At 42.1% G+C, this 17,101-nt stretch overlaps 1 protein-coding gene across 2 annotated transcripts; it reads right to left on the bottom strand.

Moving 5' to 3' along the window:
* Positions 1-1,001: 1,001 nt before the first annotated feature.
* APOH (apolipoprotein H) lies at positions 1,002-8,196 on the bottom strand. Of its 2 annotated transcripts, XM_064676106.1 has the most exons (8): positions 8,051-8,196; positions 6,877-7,053; positions 5,823-5,919; positions 4,402-4,478; positions 3,624-3,812; positions 2,881-3,060; positions 2,177-2,374; positions 1,002-1,382 (listed from the first exon to the last, which is right to left on the bottom strand). In XM_064676106.1, the coding sequence occupies exons 1-8, from the start codon at positions 8,112-8,114 to the stop codon at positions 1,312-1,314; spliced, it is 1,053 nt and encodes a 350-aa protein (XP_064532176.1). In that variant the 5' UTR covers positions 8,115-8,196; the 3' UTR covers positions 1,002-1,311. The 2 variants fall into 2 exon arrangements, with proteins under 2 accessions (XP_064532176.1, XP_064532177.1); XM_064676107.1 differs by lacking the exon at positions 6,877-7,053 and having other exon boundaries at positions 8,051-8,177.
* Between the last annotated feature and the right edge of the window lie 8,905 nt (positions 8,197-17,101).

Raw genomic sequence — 17,101 nt, 5'->3', positions numbered from 1 at the left:
TCATCTGTCTCTACATTAGAGAATTAAACTGCTGATGAGTACAAAGTATTAAATACTTAATAATAGCTGCCTCCATCTCTCCTTAAAAGTAGGAAGCATAAGGACAAATTATATCAGTCATACTATTAAAATATTCATATGCAGCCTTCAAAAATAAAAAAAGAAAAAAGATAATTAGAGTATGTTCAGGGTTGTTTAATGGCAGCTGTAGCATCTTAAAAGTAGTTTGATCTTAATGTTAAATGGTTCTTTTAAAAGTTCTACAGTAGCTTGCATGCTGTGTAACTTACTTATGCTTTTAATCAGAGAAAAGGCTTTTATATTGCAGAGGGAACCATGTATATGACTCATGACAATTCATTATATGTGCACAACAAGTATTTCTCTATCACTTTCTAGTATGTTGAAATCATAATTACTTTTTTCTGAATGGAAATACACATATAAGCACAAAACTTGTCAGATTGGATCATACCAGAGAGCTGCCTGTATCATAAATCAAATTAAAAGTACAATTTACTTCAAAGCTGCTTAATGACCAGAGATCAGTACTGTTGCTCAATAAAAAAAAAAAAAAAAAGATGAAGCAGTTATATTGTGTAATATTGAAACAGTGGTAAAAATTAACAGTTGTTTAAAACAACAGTTTCAGGTGAAGTTAGAATCTCAAAAAATCAAAATGGTCTCAGTAACGTTTATATTTCTTTTAAAGTATTAAAAAAGTGCTTTATGTGATGTTATTGACATTTAAATCATAGTTGGATATTTGGCTTCTAAAGTAATTTGGAAATCTCAGTCTTTCTACTTACATAAATTCTGGAAGATCCCAGGCCATTGACCCTCTGCCTATTCATAATTAAAGGTCCACTCCCTGTCACAGGGGAGTGTTAATGGAATCAGAACCCAGGTAATTACCAATGCTTAAGGCCTTTCAGTGTAAATCAGTCCAGAGCTAAAGGATTTAATTGATGATTAGGTAATATTAAATAGGAACACACTAGTGGCTGAAAATCACTTTATTGTAAAGCGACTGCTATTGAGGAAGTCATTTACAGTTGTATAAATTTTGGAAATATCAAAGAGAAGCAGCATTGCAGGGATGTGGAAGAAGGCAGAGAAGAGAAAATGGAGGTTAATGGCTGAAATAATGTGTCATAGCTTGTGGAAGAGGCTGGTGGGGATTGTGGGAGGGAAAAGGTGAGACTGCATTCCTGGAGTCTGGAGTTCACCTGGAAGTTTACACTTTCCTCTCGTATGTGAAAGGCTCTGTCTCAGTAAGGCAGAAATTTAGGACTGTATTATTTCTCTCATTCATGCTTCATCTTCACATGGTTTCATGTCTGATGGGTCCTTCTTCACGAGAGTTGAAAAAAAGCCACGTTCTGTTGGAAACGAGAACTTGGGTTAAATTCTTGAAACACGTCTGAAAACAACTCTTTGCATTGTAGTAAAACATCTTGAAGAAGTGCACTGATTGCAATGAAAGCTAAGCTACTTGCATCAGAAGCCCTGCCAAATGTGAGGGAAGATGTTTTCATGGGGGGTAGTCTGTGCTTTTCCTCCACTTTCAAATGAAAATAAAACTTACAAGGAAAATTCTGTGCAAGGAATGTTGACAAAACAAACGCAAAACATTCCCTTTTCTAACAAACATGGGTGTTGGCTGTTTATTTCTTCTAAAAGCCTGTGTGCCTGTGAAGCAGTTCCTCCAGCATCAATTCCTCACCAGAGCTATATCAGCTGCTTTTTATCACTCTTGGTCCAAAGTGTGTTTCTGATCAGCATAAGGTGGGAATAATTCAGCAGAATAGGAGGGAAAAATCAGGTTTTTGAGGCTGCAGCAGTGCTCAGGCTCTTTACCCCTAGAGAAGGTGCTGATTCAAGGATTCATGAAATCCCAGAATACTTTTACCTATGGCCTTTTCTTTGGGCTAGACCACTTTAAATAGCACTTTCTAGAACAGGACAGGAATTAAAGCAGGGCTTTGATGTATCAAAAAAAAAAAACCTCTTGCTGTGCATCATTTCCTTCTCCAAAACACCCAATAACTCCAGTCCAAGGCAGATGAATTCACCACTCAAAGAGGGCTTGAGGATGAACTATGACACTGCCCCCCACACTAAAGCACTTGTGATTCCACACCAGAAGCTGGTTTGGGATCAGCCTCGGTCCTACCTTTGAAACAGGCAGGGAGGGTGAAGTTGCCATCCACACACGCCACGTCCACGGTGTAGGCACAGGATTTTTCCTTGTTCTTGCAGAAGAAGGACACGGTTTCCCCGTGCAGAATGCCCTCCTTGAGGTCGTTCTGAACTCTCTTCTTCTCCCCATTGTATAACACCACAGCTTTCTTAACTGGTATCTTACATGGTGCTGTAAAAAAAAAAAGCAGTTATAAGGAAGATGTAAGGATTTGAAAAGGGGAGGAGTAGATGCCATCAGATTCCTGTACAAGTGCCATTTTGGAATGAAAAACAATGTGTCCCACATATACCTAGAGAACTTCTGGCATTACAATGCTGAAAAAATTCAGATCCCGAAGCAGAGGGTCAAAAATTTCCAGTGGAAATCCAGCCTCAGTAAAATTTCTAATGATATTAAATAGGAAGAGGAGAGGAAATACTCAGACAAAAAAAAAAAAGTTATGTGGCTGATTATTGAAGTCAATTCAGATGCATCATTCATACATATAATCATACCATTCATACCTACATTCGTACAATGTTCAATGTTGGGAGTGGTCTTAGATTATCAGGGCCTTGCAACTATGATTTTGGTTTCCTTTTGAAGGCAGCTCCTGCACAGAGCAGTAAGGAACAGGCAGAGTCTGACAGGAAAATTCAGTTTTCTGTGGTTTCTAACAGGTGGTGTGTGCATACCTCTACAAATCGGTTTTGTGGACCAGTTTCCAGACTTTTCACACCGGGAATGCTTGGATCCCTCCATCACATAGGTGGGCTGGCAGCCAAAGCTGACACTCTCGTTGTAGTGGTACGTCCTGCGGACAGCAAACTCTATGAATCCATTTTCTATCCCTATTGGAGTGGGGCAGGTGACAACTGTGGGACAAAACCAAAAAAAACCAAAGCTTTATCCATGTCACGGGTCTAAAAAAACACATTATACACCTGAAAAACACATAAAACTCCCACAGTGGTTCATTTCAGCCCCTTGCACAGGAAAACACAGCTTAGAAAACCACCACAAATAAACAAACATTACTTGTTTTAAATACACATCAGTCTGTGGTTATAGCAAAAAACTACTTAAACATGGCATAGTTTCACTGCAAGTTCTTAGGACTAAGGGTGAGGTTGATTGTTTCTTCGATGAATCCAAGCTTAGAATAAAATGTTGGCTGCACACTGGAGGCCAGGCTCAGGTTCCCCACTGGGAACTCCATTTAGCAGGGTTTGTTTATATAACCTTTATACCTGCAGCAAATATTTTGGCAATGCCACGTCATGTGAGCAACCCCCTCACATCCACGGGCACGAATTGCAGAATAATTCTGCTGCACGTTTGCAATAACGGTTGTTAATAAAAAATAAAATATTAAGGTTGTTCATGTAGCTCTGTATAGAACATACAATTCTAGGGTGTATTTTCAGGTGTTCCTTACCCTTGCACTCTGGAATGCTGCTCCAGGTCCCGTTGGCCGTGCAGGTGGCTGTCTCATTCCCAAAAAGTGCCATGGGGGGGACACATTCGAAGGTGATGGTGTCCAGGAAATGAGAAACGTTTCCAGGTTTTGAGCGCCGGTAGGAAAGGACTCCAAACTCCGGGATGGGGGGAGGTGGACAAGTCACCGCTGGAAAAGCACAGCGTTCATGGAAGTTAAAGAGAGAGATCAGAGAAAATCAGAGATCAAATTATTCCTGGAATCAGAGGAGCAACGTGTTTGTAACTAAATGAACCCACAGTGCCCTTCATGGAGTCAGAGCTGACCAAACAAATAGTTCACATTAAAGGTCTCAGGAGTCCTAGAGCATGGAATTCATGATTTTTGCTGTATTTCTCAGACAATATTATTGCTCTTTCAGTAAAGTCTTTATGCAGGACAGGTTAGAGCAAAACCCTGTATAACAGTGCAAAGGCATGACAATATCCTCTTTTTATACGCAGGGAGGAGGAATTTGAGTGGATAAACATCTTACCTCCAGCTGTAAATAGCATCCCTGATCCTGGCCTTTTGTACAGACCTTTAAACTGTGTTTCTCTAAAACCCACAGACCTAAAACCAAACATCCAGGGTTCTGCTGGATTTTTCCTAACCATTTTTTTTGCACTGCACTGTGGAAGAGCTCTGAATAAGAGTAAATGTTACTCTGAGCCATGGAAAAGAGTCTTTCTGGAATGAGAGTAAGAGTAGAGTAGTTCTTTAGTCTTGAAATACGCACGTTGACACTGTGGAAAAATTCCAGTCCACTTTCCATCTGACATGCACTGGCTTGTTTTTGACCCAACGAGGTTGTAGCTGGAAAAAAAAAAAGATACTATACTGGTTATCAGAGAGCTTAAGGAACAGGGACAAAAATCAAGTTGTTCTCTGCAAGAAAAATTAACATTTCTCATGAACAGACTTAAAGAGTCCAGCTCTGAAATCCTTCACTAGTCCAGCTCTTCCTGAATTTTGGATTCAAATATGAAAAAATTGTTAATATTCAAGTATTGCAAAGATCCGGGCAGAAGGCTGGATACAAGAAGATGTTTTGCTTTTTTTCAATTATATGTTCTGTTTTATGTATTAACTTCTACGACTGATTAATACTATGGATATTTGTAGGTAGCAAACATTTATCTGTGATTGCTAATGCAAATGTTATGGTTTCTTGGGAGGACTTCCTAGCTAATGATGGCAATTAGGATCAAATATTGCAAAGAACTCAACACTCTTAAGAACTAAAGTTACATTGTTATATTTTAATGCCAGACACTCACTTCAGTTTCCATATGCACACTAAATGCTTCTCTCCCTTCCTCTGCACTTACATTATTAGCCTTTACTCTGAGTTTTAAAGAAATAGTCAGCATGTGTCTCTCATTTTAATATCACACAGCTGAAAACCAGTAAATTATAATTAGCAACATCCAATCCAGTCCCATTGCTGCATTTGGTGTCACAGCCGAATTTATTTATTCCTTATCTTGTTCCTGTTTTGCAGAATGAGAGAGTTGAGACTGTTGATACTTCAGTGAACTCCAGGCTGTGTCTCACCTTCCAGGTAAGGACTGTTTAGTCATTAATTACCCAAGTAAAATGAAATTCTGTTCAAATATTTCCCTGCATTAACCATAACTATTTTTCTTTGAATGCATCCTCATTTCTAAATTAGCGAGTAGCCTTGAGTAAAAGTGCCTTTACTGCAGGGACCAAATGAGGATTAACCTCTTGTTTTCATTTATTCAGCTTGGAAAGGCACAGAAACACAATTTCCAGTCTCCAGAGCCGAAGAGCACAACAACTTTGCTGGAGATTATCCACTCTCTGCTGTAGGATTTCATCTCATGATGTAATAAGAGGATTTAAAAAGCAGGGGAAAGCACTCCAGAATAAATCTTTGCATAAAATCTCTGCTGTTTTGATAGTTTCCATATCTGTAAGACTTTGCTTTGGAGTAGCAAAGCTCCAGGATGTTACAGCCAAGACTGAACAGAGGATCACTAGATAGGCTTTTTAAAAATAATTTCCAAAGTGTAGATGAGTTTTTATGTGCAGTTTTCCAAGTTCTCTGCCTTGCAATATGGCAGTGGGTGATACTAGAATGTAACATAGTGATTTAGGTTGTTTATTTAACAGTATGAGGAAGGGAATGCTTACCCTGGTTCACATGAAAAATTTATAGTACTCTGATACTGGAGTTCTACAAAATCAATTTTTCCATTCTCCAAGGGTCCAGGAGGGGTACATCTCTTTGCTGTTAATTAAAGATAAAAAGAAAAGATAATGTTATTTCACGAGGCATGAAATAATGATTTCATTATGATGGGAACAAGTTGATCATAAAGGTTCATCCTGTGTCCTTCACATTTCTCTACTCCCATGTACTACGTTTCATAAGTCTGGATGTTCTGTTTGTGTGAAAATATAGTAATTTTGAAGCTCTTTTGATTGAATATTCTTTTAGCATTTGATTGTCTGAGGAATATAACTTCAGTGCAGCGAAATGATAAAAATGAATGGCGAGGGATACAATAAATGCAGGGGTTACTGATGTTAGAGCACAAGCACTGCTGGGCTGGGGCAGATGAAGGTTCCCCATGTCCAGGTCCAACCTCCATCCCCGTCCAGGAGCAGAGGATAATGTGGAAGCCGTGGGACATGGATGGGAAGATCCTTCCCCTATTCCCACCTCTCTCCCCTCCCATACCCTGTTGTCTCCCAGCACATAAGGGAAGAACAACTGGAGCTGGAGGTATATCTGTTTAAACTCATGTGATCCCTCACATGGCCTATAAATCCCCTTTCCAGAGCAGTGCCCAGCATCAGGGTGGGAGCAGGATTTGGGGGTGTAACGGAGAGAGATCTAACTACAACAACTCCAGCAATGACTGCTGCATTGTAGAGAGAGACACTGCTGCCCTGAACGTGGAAAGGATCTTTCCTTCTTCCCTTCTGGACTTTTACTGGAGGGAAAAGAGATTTCATCCAATGTAAATATTGCTTTATCATAGGAGAGATCGTTAGAATTGTGTATATAACGTATTATAATATTTATTTGTGTAATAATTGTAATATAATTCCCTTCCCCCCATATCGAGTCTTCTGTTGTGTCTGGAAAACCCCTCTCACACCGGGGTGAGTTGTGGGAGGGGGGCTTGGACTTGGGAATCAGATTTTTGGGGGTCTCAAAGCACGGCAGGGGGTTACTCACGGAGGCACAGCAGGGTGTTGAAGGCCCACTTGCCGGTCGGGAGGCAGGTGTACTTCCTCTGGCCATTGTTGGGCATGAACCCAGGCCTGCAGGTGTATTCCACCTCCTCACCCACTTCATACACCTGCTTGTCCACGTTAATTGTGGCAAACAGCACTTCTGGAGGCCTGGGACACACTGGAGGAAAGGAGAGGCTTTACAAGAAACCGGGTAGAAAATTGGAGTTATGGTACCTTCCTGTCCTGTGCGTGCCTCGGTGAGGCAGCTGATGGCTGCCATAATTATTAGCCAGGAAAAAATATCTTCTTCTTCTTCTCCTTAGCAGCTCTGCCAATGCCCCCAGTTAGATTTGGTGTCACTTTTTTAGCTAAAATTGACTTTTCCTTCAAAATAGGTTTATGAAGGTGGTCTGCAAAATGAGTCAATTATGGCAAATTACTTTGGACAGAAGAGGGCAAGAGGGGCTTACAAGCAAACTAATGCATTTCCTTTGTAATCTAAATTTTTTCTCGTAATTAAATTTGGTTTTCTCTGATTTCTCTGGTTTTTGCTGGGGCAAACCCTCTTGTTACATCAGACAGCTCTGATTCCAAACCAGCTTTAATGTGTTGACAGCATGAACAAACCCAGAGGGTGAGAACAGGAGGGAGCAGAGAGGGAGGAACGGGGGGTGCAGCCTGTGCTCCTGCAGAGGACAGGGAGAGAGGCTCCTACTGGGATTGTGGGGAGAGGACAGGGACACAGAGCTTGGGCTGGAAAAATGAATGGCAAACAGAAGGAGAAGGTGCATGAAACAGTCCCCAGAGCCCTTGATGTGGGGGAAAGAGGAGAAAAGTGAGGCAGAAGCTGTGCTGGATGGAAGGGAGAGCAAGGTGAGCAGGAGCTGGGCAGAAGGATGAAGCAGGTTAATTCCAGGCACATGCAGTGCCCCCTGGAATGCAGGCAGCCCAAAACTTCTGTCAATAGTTCTTCTATTTTCCTTCATTTTATTCTTTTGTATACAGCCACTCACCTCACCGTGGGGAGACACAGAGGAAGCAAAGGGAAAAGAGCAGAAACCGCTTTCAGAGAAAATCCCTGATCAAAACACTTGACCGGAATTATCTAAAGGCTTTAAAATCCTCTTGTTTTCTCCAGCTTCCCTCATTCCCACTTAGAAGTGGAAGACACTTACCTTTTGCTGCAAGAGCCCCGTGGCTCAGGGCCACGATGCCCACGAGCAGTGCCAGGGGGTGCATCGCTGCCAGTCCCCGACGTCCCGAGTGACCCTCGGGCCGGAGTTTCTCCCCTTAAAACCCAAGGCACCCACAAAAGGATGGTTACATATTAACTCCCTGTGTTTATTCCCATGCCAGTAAACAGAAGATAGAAGGTTCCTTGTGTTGCTGGTAATAAAGGCTGAACCAACCCTCACATGGTGCGTTGGTGCATAATGCGGGGATTCAAGCAGCGATCTCAGCTCAGAACTGCTCCTCTTTGGGTGTTTCTGTGGAGCATCTCTGGGTGTTTCTTTGGAGCATCTCCCGTTGGGATTGGTGGTGCTGAAAAAAACAATATTGTCTTCTAAGCTTCTTTAAAAGATGAGGATATCTGGAATGTGATACTGGATTAATTAATAGAACTGTCACTAAGAAGCTCGTGTTTACCACCCGGGTGTCTGTATTTCTATGTACCAAGGACTCCTGAGAGTTATAACAAAATATTTTTAAGGCAAAATGATCGGTGTTGGAGTGACATTGACATTGGCAGGTGCCAACTTCGTGCCAGTTTACACCAGATGATGATCTGGCCTGAAACTTGAGGCTTCAGGGGCCTGTTTGATCCAATTCCTGTCATCAGTAAATATCTTCCAACTACCACATAACCAAAAGCAGCAGAGACAGTGCTCGATGCCAGCGCTGCAGGAAGGTTGAAATTATACTTCTGGCCTGTGCTGATGTGTGACAAGGGGGTCAAACTTAAATCATATTTTTGGGTGGTATTAAACGTTGCTTTGGTGCTGCAATTTGGGGTCATGGAGTCAGAACTCCACAGGTATCAGCTGAGGTTCTGATACTGCAGTTCTCCTAATTTAGCAGATTTTAACTGCAGGAGCATCTGAAGTGCAACCAAAATAACGTTTGTGTAATCATTGTTCCACAGTTTGGTGTTTCTAATCTAAGTATCCTCCTCCCCTGCTGACTCACAGCCTGTGAGGGGGAGTGAGGGACATTTGAAGCTCTAGGAGAAGCTGGGTTATGTCAAGCTCTTACTGCCGGGATCTTTGATAGTTTGTTTATTTATATTTGTTTTATGAAATTTCTGTTTGCGTTTAAAACACAAATTTTAGCCACAACATTAAACAAGTGGGAACACGCTATTCTCCTCAGAAAGAAAAGGCTGTGAACGTCCTGTTCAGAATATTTACCAAATACACAGTGCCAAAGGGCAAAGTACCAGTGCTATATCAACAGAAAAAAATTGACTTCATTTTCTGTATTTACATCTGATTATTTTTCCATTTGTCACATCCTGCTTCTTCCTCTTCTCTTTCACGAGTAGTTTTTCCCTTGAAGACACACTGCAGTGGTGTAGTGAACTTTATTGCCTCTGGTTTAATCCTTCCTTAGGAAAGATTACATCCTTTCCTCTGTTTAAAAAGGACGAAATGGGCACAATCAGGGACGTTTTGGCGTCGTCCATACGCGGTTCCCCCCTGCCCGCAGCAGATGGCGCAGCGAGCTCTGCCATGGAAGGGAACTTCCCAAGTTTTCTGTACTATTAGAAGAGTGAAAAGGGGTTAAATTGTCTGCACGTTATTTTCCCGATACGTTTTGTGCGTGAGAACTTTACTGCTCTTAAAATCGAAACTTAAAACTGCGGGCAAAACTGAGAAATTAATATTTCTGTACTTCGCATAACAGCATAGTAGCTGCAGTATTGGGATTCTTTGTGGAAATGTGTTTTTCTCTGCATTAAGAAACATTGGAATGTATGTTACAAATAATCTTGTCTTTCCCAGTAATTGGAGAAGTCCAGAGGAGGCCACGGAGATGATCATAGGGCTGCTCTGGAGCCAGGCTGGGAGAGCTGGGGGTGTTCACCTGGAGAAGAGAAGGCACCAGGAAAACCTTGGAGCCCCTTCCAGGGCCTAAAGGGGCTCCAGGAGAGCTGGAGAGGGACTGGGGACAAGGGATGGAGGGACAGGACGAGGGGGAATGGCCTTAAACTGACAGAGGGCAGGGTTGGATGGGACATTGGGATGAAATTTTTCCTTGGGGGGGGGTGGTGTGAGGCCCTGGCACAGGTTGCCCAGAGAAGCTGTGGCTGCTCCATCCCTGGAAGTGTCCAAGGCCAGGTTGGACAGGGCTTGGAGCAACCTGGGCTAGTGGAAGGTGTCCCTGCCCATGGAAGAAGATGATTTTTAAGTTCCCTTCCCACCCAAACTGTTCTAAGATTCTGTGATTCTGTGAAGACAACTGTAATTGTATGGATTCACCTTGGCACAGCACAAGCAAACCAATCTAGTTCTTGCTGTGTTTGTGATAGCATTCAATTATATATCATCTGAATTTCCATCAAATCCAGCCCACTCCTTTTGCATGTGAACTATTTAATATTACAGCTCCTGAAAACCAAATAATGGAGCAGAATTTTGTCTCATTAGAGACCACACAAATGCAGAGCAGACTGATGGTTTCTACCCCAAATCCTATTATATTCTAAGGAAAGAAACGGCAGTTGGAAGCAGGGAAAGCAGTGCAGGAACACCCTGAGATGATATCACCCCTACCATATCCCAGCAGTCTAATTGTTACCTGGGTTTGTGCTACCACAGCCTAAAGGGAGAATATGCAGGAGGATGTGAACAAAGTGCCTTTGCAAAAGCAGTGGTAAAATATGAAGGGCAGCAAAGCAGAGATCGTGTTTGAAAAGGCAGCAATTAAATGATGGAGACTGGCATTGCTGCCTGAGCAGAGTGGGTACAGTAAGGAATAGGAGAGAGGAAGAGGATAAGCCAGCAAAGGCCTTAAAAATGGAGGTAAAAAGGGAAAAGAAGAAGGAAAAAAAGTAGAGGGATGCTAAGAGAAAACTGATGATGAAAAGCAGTCATCATCATGCAGCAGCATTCTTTGTTGACACTGGGTCAACTGGGGCTGTCAGGACAATAGGGAAAGATATTATAATCAGGCCACAAGATAATAAGAAGGTAGGCAAAGGCTTTCAGACAGGAATTTATCTCTCCTGGAGAAAAAGTGTGCAAGAATTAGACAGATATAAAGTCAGTGCAAGGTAACAGCTCCCTAGCTAACGAACCAGACCTTCTGTCCTTCCTAAAACCTGTTTTTCTGTTTCTCTATTCGATGCTGCAGTTTTCCTGATATTCTAGGATATGTCCCTCTGGTCCTGCCATGGACTTCCTGGGAGTCTGTCCTGCCAGACAAGTAAAGGGTCTGCACCACCCACTGTTCTCAAGCTTTTATGACTGTCCTTCAACCAGAAAACACACAACACAATCAGTTAAAGATGCAGGATCTTCTCAAATCGACAGGAGTGTGTTGACTGGGGACACTGAGGTAGAATATTAAGGAAAGGCCTGAATTCAGCCCTCCCTGTGCCAGCCCCTGCTGGCTGTGGCTCTTTCTGGCATGAAAACTGGCCTTGGGACTGCAGCTGGACCAGCATTCTCATCCTTTTCCTGCAAGGATCAGATATTCAGACTCCAGCTTCCTTCTCACTGTTCCTTTTGGTTCACCTGTCAGTCACTGGGTTGTCCTGTGTGCAGCCATCCCTCCTCCTGGAGTACATGGTGAAGGTCAGGGGGCTCACACAGCTCTCTGGGGTCCTGCACAGGAGCAGGTGCTAATTCACAGTCCAGTCATTGCCTTTCATGCTGCCAAGCTGAGACAATCCTGACTTTCTCTATACCAGTTGCATTTAGTATTTAATGTGTAGAGAATTTGGATGTACACATTAATTATTAGCAAAATGTTCAGTTGGCCACAAGTCAGGACCCATTTGCAGTGTATTATCTTCTCAGTGAAGGTATATATGTGTGTGTATATGTAAAATTATTTATTTGTATTCTTCTATTACCTGATCTAGTGGGAGGTGTCCCTGTCCAAGGCAGGGGAGTGGAATGAGGTGATCTTTAGGGTCCCTTCTAACCCAAACCATTCTGTGATATTGGAAGTAAACACACAGTAACAGACACTGACCTGACAGAACGTCTCAGGGACAAAAAAAGTAAACAGTGTCTATATAATTCTTAAAAATACTATTTCAACTCATATTCAGCATATTTTAGGGGTAACCTGCAGTCCTAGTTACCACTGATGTTTCCAAATTCTTCTCTTTTAATTATCATTTTAGTCCTGGTCCTTAAATCACTTTAAGCACTCACTGTGAAGTATTAAAACCCTCACTCTGTATTAATCTGAGATGTCAGAGGGCCGGCACTAACAAGTTTTCCAGGTGACAGCAGGTCTGTATCCTCTCACAGAGGCATGAGGGTGTTCCAGTTTCCACATACATTAAACTCACAGTGTACAAAACCAGAGAGCATTTTACAGCTACTTCCTCCTCTCCGCCTTCTCATTTCCTGCACAGAAAACCCAGAGAATCTCTCTCACAGTTCTACTGTGACCCAAATATTGTGAAACAGTCTGTTCCTCTGATAAATTTATCTAAAGGCTGTCTAAAAAAATCCTGCGTGGCATTTCTTCATCGGGAATGTTGAATTCTGAAGCCTCGGGGGCAAATTGTTCTCCGTGAGAGTTTGAATCTGCAGCGAACAGATCTGTGAGGGATGACTTTTGAGATGTCAGCATAAAAGCACAGTGTGGAGCCACGGACCTTCTCACCCTTTTTTTTGCCTTGTTCCACCTTTTTGCCTTTTCCCTCAGGGCTGATGTAGTTACACATCCAAGGAAGAAGCCAGGCAGGTGTCGTGAGGGAGAGACCAGAGAAAACCTCAGGGTCAAGGTGCTCTCCACGCTCAAGCCAAGCTGCTTCTCTTCTCCCATCAAGCTCAAAACAAAGTTTTCAAGATTCTCTTCCTCGTTATTTTTCCACTTTCTATGAAGCCAAACGCCACAGATTTTTGTGACAGCAGCATCTGACCTAGTTTTTTTCGTTATTTTTTAGATATGTGTGTGCACTGCCTCCGGTTGTCACGTTGTTTACGAGCTGGAGAGGGGTCAGGCCTGGTCAGGGTTTGATGCAAGTTCTCCAAGGAAAACTCACTGCTGCAGGAGTGCACTTTACACTTTCAGTACATCAAACTGCCATTAGCATTTCACTGCTCCACAATCCAGAGGGGCAATCCTTGCCAGGCCTCACCCTCGGATGACTCCATCCCTCCCAATAAAGGATCTCTCCGGGTAAACGAGGACACTCTCAAATCATCTCTGCCTCCCTTGGCACGTTGCCACAACGCTCTGGGAAAGCCCAGCTACCACCAGATTTATTTACTGCCATTCTTTGGTCTCCCCAAGTGATGGATAAGAGGATCAGCAATGGAGAAGCTCTTTGGCACGTTCATCCACGTTAAAAACTTCATTGAAAAGCGCGTCTGTCCGGGATCGATGCTCTGGCTCCGGCAGAGACTTCCATTTGTATCACCTAAGGAATCGACAGCTCCAATCCAGAGAGATCCTCTGATCTCTATTAACCCACAGATATCATCTGCTAAGTTCTCTCTGGGCAGGAATCCAGAGTGTTCTGGATGAATGAATCTACCTTCGTCATGATTCAGCTCTTGCACCATGTAATCAAAAAGTGGATACTGATCTCACTTATGGTCTAACCCAAAACCTTCCCAACTCTTGTCATTGCTTTCATTTGAAGCTTTTTAATGGTACTCTGTCAGTGTTTTAATATGTGATTTGAATCAGTTTATATACAAATAACAAAATAACAAGATTAGGATTTTTTTTCCCCCTGGATCTTTATTAATTGACTATGATTTTTTTCCTTATATATGTATATTTTAATCTTGTATTCTCAGCAAATTACTCCAAAAGGGGAGATTCCTCACTTCACTGTTGACTGACAAGTCTGAAAAATCTAAAAACTTAAGTCTCAGAGCTGAAAATTTCATGAAATGCTGGATCTGGAGGGAAGACCACTGTTACAAGCTGATTTTTAAGAATATTAAATAGAATATTACATTTAAATGAATATTTAAATGTAAGGGGACGAGTTTAGAGCTAATGTGACAGGAAAGATTAGTTTGTCTTGAGCTAGAAATCTTTTCTAGAAATGTCCTGCTGCTGTTGAAGGTTCCCCATCCACCCCTGGGGATGAGGCCACGTCTGACGCTGATGGCATCACATTATTCTGTGTCTGGATCCTGTTAACAGACTCAAACTGTACCCCAAAGGATGGTACTTTTATGGTGGGGACCATTAGAGAGTAGGAAGATATCAATAAACTAATTTCCCTTTGTGGCATCGTCTCATCTCCAGTAATAAATCCAGGGTGAAGCTTTCCCAAGAGGAAGCAGATTTTGAAAGGGCCGGTATCAATAACTGGAATCAGATTTTCTGAAGGGCTCAAATCCTATTTGGAACAACTAAATGAAGGCCAGGCTTTTAAAAGTGCTCACTTTATTAAAGGAAATTTTTGGCCTCCTGGTTCCTTTGGAAGATGCAGCTCTGCCTTGTGCTTTGCAGAAGGCCACTCAGCTGCTTTGACAAGCTCCACGTGTGTTTGTATCTCTAAAAATTCTGATTCTAGTGTTGTAAGCTGCATCATCATCATCATCTAGCCAGGCTTTCCTTGGAGTTTTGCATTTATTTTGTAATTTTCTGTAAAAATGACAAAAATAAATATCGGAGGTCGGTTTTCCTTTACTCGTTGCACAGGGAGATTTTTCGTTGCCTGGGAAGACAGAAAGATGCTGCCAGCATTTTGGCAAGAGAACCAACTAAAACTGCAATCGTTCCAGCATTGCCAGGACTGATATCAGTGACATTCTCATCAATTGAAGTTTGAAAAGAGAAAATGTCCAGATGTTTTGGAGAGAACAGCTCATGAGCACTTTGCTGAGTGCAAAATATTTATGCTACGAGTTGAAAATGCACAGAGAGCACAAAGTTTGCTGCACATTTTCTTTATTTTTTTTTAAATTATTATTATTTCTAGGGGAAAACCCCTGATTTTTCTCCCTCGTGTCCTGTAATGAAGTGGTCAGTAATGAGAAGTCATTGTTTTTCTGTGGGCATCAGCCTGTAGTCCAGTTGAATAATATTAGTCCACTGTACAAGTTGGCTTAAGCACTGCTCCAACCTTTTTAAATCGAGCTGCCCAGACCTTGTCTCACAGGCATGACACATCTGGGGGAAAATCCACTGGCACTTGCATTTGGAATGCCCTGGGTTGTTTTTCTTTTTTCTTAGTGGCATTGCAGGGCAGATATTTGATTTTTAAAATTACCTTTTCTGGAAGAAAATTAATTTAAATGTCACCATGTTGAACTCTGTAAATAATTTGTAAATAAGAAATCATTTCATTTACATCCAAACAGGAATTTTGGGCTATTGAGGTCACCATATCTTGTGAACCCGAATGGCAGCGTGCGACTGACTTAGCACAACCTAAGGAGATGTTCCCTTGTTATGATATCTATTAGTCTGCTAATCTTTTCAGTCTTTAATCCACAATACTGTATTAAAAGACCAAAAATAGTCTCCACTGTCGTTAAAGGACAGTTTCTTCCTTTTTTTTTTTTTAATGAAAATTCCAGTGGGGAGTTGAATGAGTGTTCAGTCTGACAAACAGAATCCTTCCTCTTGTTCCATCTCTGTGACACAGAGGTTTTCCACACTTCATTTTTCAGTTAACTGTCACTGTGGGGTTTTGAAATGTTTTGGGTTTTTTTTTGAAATTAATGTCAGCTCGTTTTGTGCGTCAGTGTTGTCGCTTTTCGGTTCTCCTAAATTAAACAAACATTTTAAAGCTGTGTTTGTCCAGCCAAACTCTTGTCATTTCAATTATTAGCGTTTCCAGAAGCGTAAACACTTGTGCAGAGCACAGAAGGACCTGGCATAATTGGAGATCTTACCATTGGAAATGATATTCTGCTTTCCCTGCGTCAACATGTCACAGTGCAAAGGTGGCACAGGAGAAGAAGTGAATATCCTGGATATTCCAGCTGATATGTTTTGTTTTTCTCTCACATTTATTCTCCAGAATAAACAAAATGCAATGTGAATGTTACTATTTCTCTTGTCTGTGATAAACGATTTCCAGCCGTCAGAAACAATAATTTGAAGTATGATATGAAAAATTAATTATTTGCACCTCGTCTCCACGAGGCAAAATCCTACTCTGGCAAAATAATCATCCCTTTCAATTGAAGGTTTGTGGGAATATGGTAAGTAAAATATCCCACACCTTTCTGTTCACATTGAAATTAGTGGGAAATTTCGCCCTCCCTGGAGGTGTCCAAGGAATGACTGGACGTGGCACTCGGTGCTCTGGGCTGGGTGACAAGGGGGGGATTGGGCACAGAGTGGACTCGATGGGCTGAAGGGGCTTTTCCAACCTAAATGATTCTATGATTCAGTGATAACCACCGTGAAGAAACTGTGTCATCCTGCTCTGTCAGCAGCTCTCTGATGCTTCACATCCTGATATTCTGAAGCTGATGTTTTCCAGCAGTATAAAGTCATTTACTCTTTGTAGCAGTTTAGTAGCAGAAAAGCACAAGAGAGTGTCAGGAAAAGGTTTCAGGACAGTGTAGAGGCTCTGCTCTTCTAACCTGTATTTGATGGACATATTCTACTCTCTGAAGCATCACCTGCAGAGGGTCTTGACCTGCAAACTTAAACCCTATGGGTACAGCTCATATTTGAATGCAAAACTCTGGAGAAAAGTAGTTTTTTGAGGGCAACTTCTTATCAGTTGGCAGTGGTACAGTAAATATTTTTCTCTTTCATTAAAGAAGAAAAGGAAGGCCATAGAAAAGGTAATGGGAGTGGTTCAGGTGGGGTCCTTCAAGCCCACCCAGAGTGATTTGTCTCTGAGAGCAACCACAAGCGCACGCGTGAGGAGAAGTGAGAAAAGCAAGGATGATGATGCTTCCTACAAAGAATCTCTCACATTCTGAGTAGTTTCCATTTAGGGAATTTTCTGAGCCAGCTGTGGCCTGTGTTTGGCCTGAGACATCCAACGTCTGTCTCTCCCAGGCCACCTCACTGCCCCGAGTCTGTGCTCGTGTCCTGCCCCAGTGCTGGTCCCT

Source organism: Pseudopipra pipra, chromosome 19 (assembly GCF_036250125.1).
Source record: "Pseudopipra pipra isolate bDixPip1 chromosome 19, bDixPip1.hap1, whole genome shotgun sequence".
Classification (NCBI taxonomy): Eukaryota; Metazoa; Chordata; class Aves; order Passeriformes; family Pipridae; genus Pseudopipra; species Pseudopipra pipra.
Note: the sequence above shows the minus strand (reverse complement) of the source record. Positions and strands in the feature narration are given on the sequence as shown.